Source organism: Martes martes (genome assembly GCF_963455335.1).
Source record: "Martes martes genome assembly, chromosome: 10".
In the NCBI taxonomy this organism is placed as follows: Eukaryota; Metazoa; Chordata; class Mammalia; order Carnivora; family Mustelidae; genus Martes; species Martes martes.
Window position 1 is genome coordinate 31847652 of NC_137898.1, and position 14804 is coordinate 31862455.

Genomic DNA, 14804 nt, shown 5'->3' on the forward strand with positions numbered 1-14804 from the left:
GCAATCTGGCAAAATTTCTGGGCAAAGGAGGAGACAATAGCCAAACCTGGTGCATGGAAGTAATTTAAAAATTATTATTACAATTCTCATGGGGAAGTTAAGTTTTCTCTCTTAAAGCAGAAATTTGGAACATGTGCCATTTTTGAGTGTGATTTCTGCTGAAGCCAGATCCTACAATATACCACATGTTATTGCTATAATAAAACTAATAAAATTTATTTAACTAATATAATTTATTAACCACCCACTAGCTCCCTGATATTACAGATGAAAGTTGAGTTTGTGTTATTTTTGAGAGTTTATCAATAAAGGAAAGTAGGGAAAATGTTAGAAGAGGAAAAACAAAAGGGGACAATAATTAGTAAAATGGGAAGACAGATATTCAGAGTCTGGACTGTGTAATTAAGAAGATGCAGTTCTAGGCAAGATCCATACACTACTTAGGCATTCATTTTCTCATCTCTACAATAAAAAGGACAGAATAGAACATTGTTCTATGAGCCTATACAATTCTTCAAATCTATAAAGGGACACAATGGGTTGGATAAAGCTATTAAAATGAGATTACAGAAAAAGGAATATAGTTGAAGCACATTAAAAAAAAACCTTCCTGACTCCAAGAACCTGGAACACAATGACTATCAAAGTAGCTGGTCCAATTTTCTTTTCTGGTCATATTAAGTTTATGATAGGCAGTCACCTTAAGATATATGTTATGATCCTCGGCAGTCCATAAAAATTGTTTTCTTTTTTAATTTCTGCAGTACTTCAATGAAATGAAATAATAATATGTACCAGGGCTTGTGTTAGAAGTTTAAATAAGTTTTGGATGAATTCATGTAAAATATCTGCAAACTGACAGGTTATCCATTACATTATATTACTTAGAAACTCAGAATTTAAGTAAAATGGCAAGATTACATTTTATTTTGTCATTCCTAAACTTGTTTTCTCATGTATCTTAATTAGATTCTCAACAGAAAGAGCAATCTGGAAAAAGGGAGAGAGAAACCTTTCCCTAAAATCTAGGTATTAGAACAAAATCTGAAGGCAGAAGGAGAACAGCATTATATCGTTTTCCCTGTCAACATTTCAGAAACTGAGGGTCAGCTGTATATTTTAACCCAGTCACTATTACCAACTATTGTATCAAAGAGCATCTGCTCAAAGTTTATAACAAAAATACTGTTAGATGCAGAAGCAGGAGAACTACAGAGGTTTAGCAACCTTGACAGATACATTGATATATCTGAAAAATAATGAAAATATTAAGCCAAGAATGAATAATAAGATATTTAAGTGGGGTAGGTACTCAGCACACCAGAGTATAATTGAGCATAATACTTCAACATAGGGAATACATTTATATTTTTCTAAAAAATGACAGTCATTGCAAAAAAAAAAAGGCTAAATTACAAATTACAAATTTCCTGTGTTGTTTTTGTTATAATTCCTTTGCTATGACATATAATAATGGGGGCACATTGTAGGGCATAACAAAATTTAAAAAACAAACTTTTGTGTTAAGCTGAACAATAAATACTTAAATTTATTCCTATGAGAACATGCAAAATATTTAATCTGGTATTCTAAGGAAAATCAATGTTCATTACTATTACATATCTTTTAGATATTTAGTCATATTCATAACTTAAATGAAATTATGGCAGCAATTTGTAAATGTTTCCATTCCAAATATCCTTACAGATGAGCTACACTACTTTACTTACTACCAAGGTAATCATGTAATAGTATATAATACTAAGTTCCTAATAGCCTACTTCCAGTAAACTAAATTAGGTTATTTGAAAATGTAAGTTTATTTGAAAATGTAGTGATAGAGGAAATAAGAAGAAAATTTCCTTTTAAAAAGAAGAATTTGGGGCACCTGGGTGGCTCAGTTGGTTAAGCGTCTGCCTTCAGCTCAAGTCATGATCCCAGGGTCCTGGGACTGAGCCTCACATCAGACTCCCAGCTCAACAGGGAGTCAATGCTTCTCCCTCTCCGTCTGCCACTCCCCATGCTTGTGCTTTCTCTGTCTCTTTCTCAAATGAATAAATGAAAAAACTTTTTTTTTTAAAGGAAGATTTATTTCAGTATCAGAACATTATTTTGACTCAGGAATAATATTTTTTGAAGTAGTGCTTCATAGATGCATTTTTGTGGCTTCTTGAACTCATCTAAAGTTTCTGAGACAGATGTATAGATAAGGTAATTTGGCAAATGATACATTCCATAATATAATAATATGGAAATTTATTAACATAAAAACAACATAAAATTTATGCTTTTGCATGTTGTAAATTTTCTCACCATTCTTGGTATTCACCATATAAATATCTACATCAACTCTGTTTAATCTTTATGAAAGTCAATAGTTGTAGAATCTCTGGTTCAGAGAGACAAACCAGTTCAATTTGTTTATCAACTTTCATGAAATAAAATACCATTTATTGAAAATTGTGTTGCTTTTCATACTCAGATAAATGACTAGGAAAATAAACATTTCATTCCATTCTAATAATAGCTTACCGATCAAGGGTCCTTTGGATGGATGTGTGCAGATGTGTGTACACATGTGTATATACATATATATGCAAGTATGTATATATCTTTTTGCTATTGGCTTTGCTTTTTTTGCACTTTATAAAATTTCTTGCTCTTAGAAGATGTCTCATCATTCTGCAAGAACACCAGCTCTGCACTGTATCATAGGAACTGTTATGACATGCCTGTTTCCATAGCAACCACAGCGAGTGGAGAGAGGTGTCTGTCAGGGACCAATTTACCTCTCCAGACGGGCAATGCTACTAAAGGGAGGACACAGTGCCCATAAATCTTAGCTAGAACCAAAAATGGAGCAACAATGAGCAAAATAAAATTGTAATAAAAACTGAGCGCACAAAACTGTAACATACATGAAGAGTTATCTATAAATAAATGTGTATGCTTCACCACACACATAAGTATTTTCAATTTGCTATTAAACTGATGATCAGCTGTGGTGAGTGCTATGAAATTTCTAGGCCTGATGATTCACAGACCTGTTCCCCTGGGGCAAATAATACATTATATGTTAATAAAAATAATTTTTAAAAAACTGATGATCAAAACAAATTTAAAAATTACTTTGCTGTGGAAAAAAAATGAAATACGGCAGTAAAGTTTATAGGAATACTTAAAATTTATGGATTAGGGGCAAATGCAGTTGATAATGCAAAAAAGAAAGACTTCTGGATTCCTTGCTTTCTTCAGTAAAAATAATGGTGCTCTGGAAATAATTCTGCTAAAATAATAATAATGAACTGAAAATCTTTAGCAGCTATAGCAATTAAAATCACTGAAAAAGATTTCTGAAAGGCATGGTATCTAGAAATAAAATTTCTCTAATTTTGTTTAAGTTAAACTAACCGGAACATCTTTAATAGTAGGAATTTGGAATCTTTAACAGAGGGAATTTAAAACTTCCATTTTTAAAAATAGAGCTACAGAGAAATAATTAAGTTATAAAATATTTTAAGATAGCAAATAAAATCACCTTTTATTCAATGAGACAACTCAAAGCGTGATGTTATAAGAAATAAAATCTTAACTAATTTTTACTCATAAGGGAATTCAGTTAAGGACTAAATGAGAAATGTAGGGGCGCCTGGGTGGCTCAGTGGGTTAATCCTCTGCCTTCAGCTCAGGTCATGATCCCAGGGTCCTGGGATCGAGCCCCATATGTGGCTCTTTGCTCAGCAGGGAGCCTGCTTCTCCCTCTCTCTCTCTGCCTGCTTCTCTGCTTACTCGTGATCTCTACCTACAAATAAATAAATAAAAATCTTTAAATGACAAATATAAAAAATTTAGATAAGAAAGTACAAGTCCTGCAGATTTAGGAGTAATTTTCAACATGTAGCTATTTATTAATTCCAGGTGCTACAAATACGTACTTCAGATAATTTACGTCGACAGTGTATGTATACATCTTTTGTGCATCCACTGAGAACTTAGCTAAAACTTTAAATACACATTAACAATCAAACTAAGGTTGCCTGTGCACTGCTTATGGACATCTTTTGTGCTTGGAAACAGCTTGCTCACTGTTGATTATTCTAAAACCTTCTGGGTTTACCTCTCAAGAGTTTAAAAGCAACATTATACACATGATTATAAAAGGTTTTGAAGGTACTCAATACCTGGGGATTGGATCCATCAAATCCTTCCTCATATATGACGTTCTGGATAAACTGAAGCAGCTTTCTATAGCCACCGGTCAAAGAACTGTTGGTAAGAAGTGGTTCAAACACAAAAATGGGCTTATTACAAGGGAAATTCAAAATCTAACCCAAAACATAAGGAAATAATTAAAATTTATGAAATTACTTAAATATAATATAAAATGAACCAAAATAGTATAAATAATTTAAAAATATATAGTCAATAGACCCAGGGAATAAGTAATAATGCCTTATGTTAACTGGCTCAGTGTTCTTGACATAATGGGAAGATAAAAATCTGTGGAGACTGAGATGGCTTAATTATGTCAAGCTTAGTTACCTCCAAGAAAATTAATGATTTAATGAAGCAACCTAAAAGATGAAGCCACGATAGCTTTTCAGGAGCAATCATAGATAATTACCACATAGTTAATGAAGTGCTATGCCAAGTACACCTGAATCAATGTCTCGATCACCTAAGCTCATTTTCCAGGAAAGTCTTAATTTTCTTAGAACAAACTGCTAAAATAATAGTAATTAAAAATTTGATCTTTTAAGGCCTATGAAGACAAGCGAGTGTAATTTCCACTTTGTTTTTAAAACAAAAATAATAAAGTAAATGTATGAATTCAAGAAGACAAATTATCTCTCACATGAATATTAGTATTAATGTTCCTATTTTAAAATATTTTACAAAAATGGGGAGACTGGCAGGCTCAGTTGGTACAGCATGAGACTTGGGATCTTGGGGTTGTAAGTTCAAGCCTCACGTTAGGTGGAGAGCTTACTTAAAAATGTTTTTACAAATGTTATGAAACACCTCAAAAAAATTAGTAACTGTAAAGAACACCTGGTTTAACACTGACTGAATTTAATATTCTTGATAATGCACAACCTGTGTGCTATGGCTGAACATTGTCATGATAATGAAGCTCTGGAGCATAGCTATTTTATAGACATTTAAGTGACAAATGCTGTAAAAGCGGTGGGTGTCCTTAAAAATACAGAAGTGTCTGCTTCGTGTGATCCTAAGTAAGGCAATCACATATGCAGAATCAGTGCCCTAAAGAAAAATGAAATATAATTTGAAGCACACATGCAACATTAAAGAACCTAACAAGTTAGGGAAAGCAGCTGACTACTTAGTGTGCAAAATCAGTGGTAGGTTACTCGGCCTGTTGCCGTTTGCTGTAAATATTTTATTGAACAGCCAGAGCTAGCCCCAAAGCACCTAACAAAAACAAAATAGAAAACCAAGAGAAAGGAATACTGTTATATGCAAAATAAATACGACTCCAATGGAGGCTTTGCCAGTATGGTTATTTCACATATAGTTATTTCTCCATTTTCAATGAGGGACTGGATTATATGGACACATTTTTCCAGTTTAGTGAGTGAAGAAATGTGTCCATAAAAAAATGATATTCCATAATGGTACTGATGTGACTCTTTCATAAGTATATGAATATATAAATATATATAAATACATAAATACATATGAATAGATAAGTAATGTATTTGTCCCGGCTAGCTCAACTTTCAGAAGACAGTGCTGCTGTTTGAAGGCAGCATGTTCAATTCCTATCCGGGTCAATTAGATGTGCACAAGGGGTAAATCTGTTCCAAGGCCCCAGATTATGAAATGGATTTCAGCTAACCATCTGACAGATGTCAATATGGGTTAAAGGAGGGTGGATCAAGAATATAACCAGTTCATTCTAATCCACCAACAACCAGTCTACTCAAGACATTATTTCACATATAACAAAGTTTCTTAAGCATTTTTCCTTCTGCCCCAAATTGTTCAATAATAAAATTTGCCTTAAGTGCTTGGTAATAAATTTGCTGTCTGAGGTACATTACTAGACAACATCTACACAAATTAATTCTTAGTTTTTTGTTGCTACTACTCAACCAGAACAATTGGCTCTTTCTTTTTTATTTGCCCAGTCTGTTAAACTAACTATAGTAGAGCTAAGGCTCTCTTCAAAGGTGGTAGAGAGGTTTGATGTGGGAACAAAAATAAAGACATACAGCCAAAACACCTTAATCTCTTTCCTTATTTAACCCTGACATAAAACAATCCAGTCACCAGCAATGTTTAGAACTTTACAAGTAATAATTTCCCCAAACTAATTAGATTTCTAGGATAATAAACATGTTAATAACAAAATTAAATGGGAAAAAATCAATATATTTAGGTATATAAATTGATAATATTCATTTATGATACATGGAATTACAGCATTTAAAACTGAACTAGTTTATATAGTATTGATATTAAACTACTACTGAGTATTACTAATCTCCATGAGATACAGCTCCTGCCAGCAATACGTATAAAAATCTCTTTTTACTGACAAAAATATCTTCTATTGTCATCTAAAATTTTTAAAAAATTAAACCCCTTTAATTTTGAGGCTGTTGTCTTTTTTTGTAGCTGTTCAGCAGTATAGTAACTTATAATCAGGGGGTGGCAGAAGAAAATCTAGTTACAAATCTGTCCTCCTTATTAATGTTTCCAAGCAATTAACAAAGGTTAGGTTATCAAAGTACTTAAAACATGTCCTAAAGCAGAACATTTCAAATCCTGTATACTATTTTACCTTGATTTTCTTGATTTTCAACAACTTCTATAGTAAAAAAAAAACCCACAAGAATTTGTGATTCCACAATTTGTCTTTAAAACTATAACAGTACGAAGAATATAAAAACAATTATTAGAACTTTAATTTTTACCTTTAAAATATCATTTAAAATTGTTTTTCGTCAAAAAAATTATTCCATGTCTACTTCTATTACCATATCTTCTGATAATAAATTTCTTTATATTAATATTAAATATGGATAAGAGTTGTCCAATGACATGAAATGTAAAGCTATACATATATTATTATTATTTTTTTTTAAGTAGGCTCCACAACCAACATGCAGCCCAGTGCACGCTTGGACTCATGACCCTGAGATCAAGATTTGAGCTGAGATCAAGAATCAGATGCTTAGCTGACTGAACTACCCAGGCACCCCTAAATTTATATTCTGATGACCAAGTTCAACATTTTTAAAAAACTGACAGAAAGAAATGAGACTTTTGTACCTATCAGTATCTCCCCCCACCCAATTTTCAGCAGGACGTCTGACAGACATTTACAACAGTTAACTTCAATTTCTATTGACAAATGGCATTTTGTTTTTTTGTGAAAAGTAATTTTGTCATCCTCATTAAGAAAGTTTAAAAAAAAGGGGGCACCTGGGTGACTTAGTCCATTGGGCTTCAGACTCTTGATTATGGCACAGGTCATGATCTCAGGGGTCATGGGATCCAACCCCACGTTGGGCTCCGTGCTCAGTGCAGAGTCTGCTTGTCCCCCTCTCTTTGCTCCTCTCTACACTCGTGCTCTTTCTCTCTCAAATAAATAAATAAATCTTAAGAAAAAAAGATTTAAAAAATCTGCTATAGTATATCTAGATGTAGATATAGATGCAGTATATCTAGAAAAGAAATCAAGCAAATAATAAATACCACTTGATGACCTTGTAGTTTCTCAAACAATGAACAAAGGAATACTTAAAAGTCTCAATGCGATCAAAGAATAAATATAAATGTAACAACAACAAAAAAGCTTGAGTAACAATAGATGAGATTTTATTTGTGAAAATATAAACTACAAAAGTAAAAATACATATATATGAAATAACTAGTTGATAAGGGAAATGTTTTCTCGTAAATAATAAACTTGGGTATTTTTTGTAACAAAACTACTTGATTTTATCTACTGGCAAACTGTCTAACACAGTAAATACTCAGGAAACGTTTTGCATCTCTGTCACATTTGATCATTACAACAGCCTCGCGAGGTAGTCATCAGCTCTATTTTATGGTAGGGAAAATTAAGACCCTTTTGGAGACTTAAGTGATTTGTTCAAAGCTGTACAACAATTAAGTGACAGGCACCTAAAAAGTTTTCTAAGCGTCAGAGTGAGATTGAGATTCAGTGAAAAGTCTGTGGGTTCAAATACACTAATGTGGCTGTGATGAGGTTTGAACGTGACTCCATTTAACACAAAGTATCCAGGTGTATAGTTTTGGGAAGAGATTTTTCTTTTAGTCCCACCTATGAAACCTTCACAATAGGTCTCACTTGTATGAACTTGGTACATGACATATAAAGACAATTCAAGATGGAAATAATGTAGGTTCACAATATATAAACGATACTAGCGTAACACAGTGGAAAGTATACTCAAGACCTGGGCTCCTGGTCTATCTGTATTAGCAACTAGAGCTAAACGTGTGATAATGAGGCAAAGTACTTAACTTTTCTGTTCTGGGGCTCAAAATTTTCTCAGGTGACAGAGTTGCACTAATAATCTCTCTTGTCCTTTCCGACTTAAAATTACATAGTTCAAGAATGATTTTTCTTTTTAAGACTGATTTCTCTCATTAAAATGATTAATTGCTGGGTTTTTGAAAATAAGAACTTCTGGTGCATTTTAATATTGATATTACCACTTGATAGAAATACTTAGGAAGAAAAACTGTTATCACACCCAATTAGGATTAATTTAAAGTGAAGATGAAGCATTTTTGATATTATTATGCAAATCATTGAGAAAATATGATTTGTACTACCAAAATTCTATTTACACATATATTTAAGTATTCATTTATGACAAATAGTGAGATATACTTGCAGCGGAGTAGGCACAATATTAAATGTCTCAACTAATTGTGTAAAATAGTTTGCCTAGCTAAAGTTATATTAGCATATAATTTGCATGTGACTATAAAGACTGTGAAGTCTATTCACAAGTAATTTTCAAGTTAAAAATTCCATTACTATTACCCTGAAGGCTGTCACAGATTTTTCTTTTCCGACGCTTTTCGCCTAATAACACTGAGTTTGATTCTCTTCACCATGAATACTCAACTAAGAGTAAAACATACAGAGACTAGGAATGCAAGGAGAACAATGACCAGCACAGACCTAAGAGTCACAGTTGGAAAATACTAAGAACATGCATTCAGTGTCTGACAGAGATACTACTGAAAGAAGTTATGGACTTTCATGAAAAAGAATTCAGTTCTACATTACTCTAATTTCTTTTACTTGCTGATGTAAAGAAGTTATTAGATTATGTCTCCTACTACCCATCACTGTTGTTGTCATCTAGCCAACCCTGGGCCATTAATTGTCTTTCAAACATCCTGGCCTTTCAGTTTCTTGACCACCTCTCCTTCAATGATCTTATTTCCATCCTACCTATGGTGCTCCCTCTCACGATCATACCTTAGACCTTGCCATTATCAATAATTGTTATACCTATGTGATCTCAATTCACACCCACAACTGCCATTTTCTATCTCCACCCAGAGCCCATAGGGAATCATTTGACTACACTGAGATCTCCATACCATTGCCTACCACTTCACTCCCTCAACTATTTAACCACCTTTATCCATGATCAATTCTTGTATCTCCTTCCTTGCTCTTCTCTTGCCTTGTCTCACCTGCTCAGCAAAACTATTCTGGCTAAATTCAACTCTCTGTCCACTCCACATTTGCCTCAGTACAGCTAAAAGTGGTAGGAGAAATGGCCCCATCCTAGTGGACTGGTCTCAGTGTAAAATCATGACCTCAAACTTCAACAGGCCCTTAAGACTGCCTGGCAATCCCACTATACACAGTCTCACCCTTCTCGATGATTTTTTCATACTTTCTCTTTTTGTATACAAACCCTTAATATCCCTACCCATCTTTATAAACTTTCACTGAGAAAACAGAAACAACCAGCAGAGACATCTATCACTACATTTACCTATCAGCATCTTTACCAACATAAATACCCTCTCCTCCTAAATTACCATAGTTGAACTATTTATGAAACTCTTTTTTTTTTTTTTTTAAAGCAAGTTCTACGTGGGGCTTCTAATGTGGGGCTTGAACTCATGACCGAGATCAAGAGTCAGATGCTCTACTAACTGAGCCAGCCAGGTGTTCCACAGGTGAACTATTTATTTATTTATTTATTTATTTAAAGATTTTATTTATTTATTTGACAGAGAGATAGACAGCATAAGTAGGCAGAGCGCAGGCAGAGGGAGAGGGAGAAGCAGGCTCTCCGCTGAGCAGCGAGCCTGATGTGGGGCTCAATCCTAGGACCCTGGGATCATGACCTGAGCCAAAGGCAGCCACTTAACCTACTGAGCCACCCATGAGCCCCTAGGTGAACTATCTAAACACCTATACTAACCCAGTATCTGTACTTGTTCCCAGACCTCATCCTATAGGATGTCACTCTAGCAATTCTTCCATTTCTCTCTCATATTAACTTTCCCTTTCTAATGGATGTATTCTAAAGTATATAAACATACTCTTACGTCTTCCTTTTTATTTTTATAAACACAAGTATATTTCTTCCTTTTAAGAAAATAAAAACATTTCCTGTCTCACTTCCTCTGCCAGCTACTACTCTATTTTTCTGCATCAGAGCTCCTTGAATTTTCTAATATTTGGTGTCTCCAATTCCTTCCCTCACATTTTTGCTTAAAACCATTCCAGTTAGGCTTACACCAACATCATTTCATTATGATTATGGTCACCAGTGACCTCCACTGGCTAAAATCAATGGGTCCTTTAATTTTTGTTAAAAGAATTTTACTGAGATATAATTCATATACCATTCAATTCACCCACTGAAAGTGTACAAATTATGGGCACCTGGGTGGTTGAGTTGGTTGGGTGTCTGACTCTTGATTTCGACTTAGGTCATGATCTCAGGATTGTGGGTCTGGGCCTGGCATCGAGCTCTGTACACAGCAGGGAGTCTGTTTCTCTCCCTCTCCACTTCTCCAATCATGTGTGTGCTAAAATATATAACTAAATCTTCTTAAAAAAGCGTATAATTCAATGGCTTTCGTATATTCACAGAGTTAGGTTAACTATTACCATAATCAATTTTAGAATAGTTTTCATCCCCTCAGGAGGGAGTGCCGTACTCATTAGCATCACCCTCCTGAACTTTCCCATGCCCCCAGCCTGAAAGAACCACTAATCTACTTTGTCTCTACATATTTGCTTATTATAGTCATTTCATATAAGTGAAATCATATATAATTTGTCTGTTGTTATTGGTTTCTCTCACCATAATGTCTTAAGGGTTCATCTATGTTGTAGCAATGTAACAATATTTCACTCCTTTTTATGGCTGAATAATATTCCAGATACGGATATATCATATTTGTTTACCATTCATCAGTTGATGAATATTTAGGTTGCTTCTACTTCTGGGCTATTAAAAATAATGTTGCTATAAACAATTCATGTACAGGGTTTTGTGTGGACGTGTGCACAACACTGAGAAATAAAAAAAAATTTCTCTTGGCCATATACCTAGGAGTGGGATTGCTGGATCAAATAATAACTCCATGATTAACCTCTGGAGGAAATGCCAGACTGTTTTCCAAAGCAACTGTCATTTTACATTCTTGCTGGTAGTATATGAATGTTCTGATTTCTCTGCATCCTTGCTAACACTTACTATCTGAATTTTTTATTCTAGCCATCACAGAAAGTGTGAAGTGGTATCTCATTGTGGTGTTGTTTTATTTGCTTGTTTTGGCCTGGTATATTTTTATTTGTCTTTTACTTTATATGTTTTCTTGTCTATATATTTGGATTTATTTTTTGTAAATAGAACATAGTTAAATTTTTTAAAAAGAATTTATTTATTTATTTGAGAGAGAGAGAGAGAGAATGAGAGAGAGCATGAGAGAGGTCAGCTGGATAAGCAGACTCCCTGCCGAGCAGGGAGCCTGATGTGGGACTTGATCCTGGGACTCCAGGATCATGACCTGAGCCGAAGGCAGTCGCTTAACCAACTGAGCCACCCAGGCACCCCCATAGTTAAATTTTTAACCCATTTTCCCCTTTTAATTGCAAAAATACATATAGTGTACAGTTCAGTTATTATATTTACAGAACTTTTTATCTTGCAAAACTGAAACTGTACACCCATTAAAAAAACTCCTTGTTTTCCCCTCTCCAGCCCCTGGTAATCACCATCACAAATCACAAAGTAGTTTGTTTCTATGAAGCTGACTACTTTGGATACATCACATGAATAGAATAATATAGTATTTGTCTTTTTGTGCCAGACTTATTTCACTTAGCATAATGTCCTTAAGGTTTATCCATGTTGTAGCATGTGTCAGGATTCCCTTTCTTTTTAATACTGGATACTATTTCACTGTACGTATATACCACATTTTGTTTATCCATTCATCGATTGCTAGACATTTGGATTGCTTCTACCTCTTGGCTACTGTGAATAATACTGCTATAAGCATGGGTACGCAAACATCTCTTTGGAACCCTGCTTTTAATACTTTTGGATATACACCCAGAAGAGGGATTGCTCAATCATATAGTTCTATTTTTTAATTTTTTGAGAAATGCCATAAAATTTTTCATTGCAGTTGTACTATTTTACAATATCACCAAGGCACAAGTGTTCTAATTTATCTACATCCTTGCCAATACTTTCTATTTTATATTTTTTGGAGAAGCTACCTTAATGAGTGGGAGGTATTATCTCACTGTGGCTTTGACTTGCATTTTTCTAATGATTAGGTCTATTACCTTTTCATTTGCTTATCAGCGATTTGTATATCATCTTTGGAGAATTATCTGTTCAAGACCTTGGCCCAGATTCTAATCAGGCTATTTGTTGTTACTGAATAGTAGTTCTTTATACATTTTGCATATTAATTCTTTATCACATAAAAGGTATGCAACTGTTTTCTCCCATTTCTTAGGTTGCCCTTTTACTCTGTTGACTGTGTCTTTGGATGCACATAAGTGTTTAAGTTTGAAGTAGTCCCATTTGTCTATTTTTGCTTTCTTTGCTTGTGCTTTTGGTATTATATCCAAAATAATTGTCAAATCCAATGTCACGAAGATTTTCCCCTTAGTTTTCTTTTAAAACTTTTATAGTTTGGGGTTTCATGGTTAGGTCTTTAATCCATTTTGAATTAATTTTTGTATACAGCATAAGATAAGAGTCCATCTTCATTCTTTCGCATGTGGATAATCCAGTTTTCCCAGTACCATTTACTGAAGACTGCTCTTTCCCCTTGAATAGTCTAAGCACTCCTGCCCATGACTGTTTGACCATATATGAGAGGGTTTACTTCCGGGTCCTTTATTATATTCTATTGGTCTAAATGTTTGCCTTTATGCCAGTACCAAACCACACTGCTTTGATTACTGTAGCTTTGTAAAATGTTTTGCAATTAGGAAGTATGAGACCTGCAACCTTGTTCTTTTGCAAAACTGTTCTGGCTATTTGGAGTCCCTTGAGATTGAGTCCCTGTATGACTTTAAATAAACTAATTAAACCTGTTGTGTCTCTTTCCTCATGTTCAAAATGGGGATACTATAAGCTTCATGAAATTTTTGTAAGGATTAAATGAAATAACAAAAATAATATGTTAATAGGTGAGAGACAATCAGTTCTCAGTAATTATTAATGATTATTAATCCCCATGCTGTCAATATAATATAGTAATGCTCCAGTTGCAGGATGGATGAAAATCAGGTGGGATAACAAGATGGAACAAGGTAAGCACTTAAGGAGGTAAGAAGGAATGGGATGAGTACAACAGTACCACCTAGAACTAACTGCCAAGTAAGTATGAAGAAACACTCTGTTATCGAGCCTTCTAATAAGCTTTCTGGAGTGAGCTAAGTAGTGTGGGAGGCACAGAAAATATGACTACTGCTCATTCACAGACATATCTAAGGAGGAATTGATTTCCAAATGTGTTTTTCTCAAAAGAAAGAATAAGATAGGGAAAAGAAAGCTGATTGTCCAGATTCTAAATATTTGCTTGTGTAGTTACAGTCCCAAAGGAGAAATAGCTTTATTGATTTGCCTATTAATAAAAATGTTTATTAGAATAAATTTCAAGCATTTAAGCAGAAATAATAATAATGATGGAAGCCAAAATTCATTAAGCTCTTACTATATTAGCCAGTGTTTGCTAAGTGGTAAATTTTTATTATCTCATTTAATAATCTTAAGAAGTAGTTTCTATTATTATTATTCCTATTGAAGCCTAAGTAATGGGGGCCCCAAGAAGCAACTTGTACAACGTCACATAGCTAGTAAGTGGAAGAGTCAGGATTCAAACCTACATTGTCTAACCGAAGGGCCCCTATCTAAACTATACTGTCTCACAGGAAGGTTTATAAGAAGAAAAAGAAAAAAAAAAAAGCTAAATCATCCACAATTCAAACACCCAGAGATAATTACTGTTGGGCTATTGATGTATATCTTTACAGACCACTTTCTACATATACACATCATATATTACATATATTGTTTTGTAATCTGTTTTGTTTTTATCTCCTCCCTTTGCAAGCAAGGTATTCCACTATGTAAATACAACATAATCAACCAATCTATGTTGATAATTCTTAGGTTATCTCCAGATTTTCAGTAATACACACAGATTATAATAATCTTATTGTACACATATCTTTGTTAACTTGTATCATTATTTCTTTGTCATCAATTCCTAGAAATGGGACAATGGTA

General features: G+C 34.0%; 1 protein-coding gene across 2 annotated transcripts in view; it reads right to left on the bottom strand.

The window, feature by feature from the left end:
- ELP4 (elongator acetyltransferase complex subunit 4) overlaps window positions 1-14804 on the bottom strand; it is a 247570-nt gene that overhangs the window by 144466 nt on the left and 88300 nt on the right. For both annotated transcript variants that reach the window (XR_013967578.1, XM_080816975.1), the window contains exon 6: window positions 4182-4266. Coding sequence is in view for 1 of the 2 variants with exons in the window: in XM_080816975.1 (XP_080673101.1) it covers window positions 4182-4266 (85 nt within the window). In the remaining variant the exon portion in view is untranslated. The remainder of the gene's footprint in view (window positions 1-4181; window positions 4267-14804) is intronic.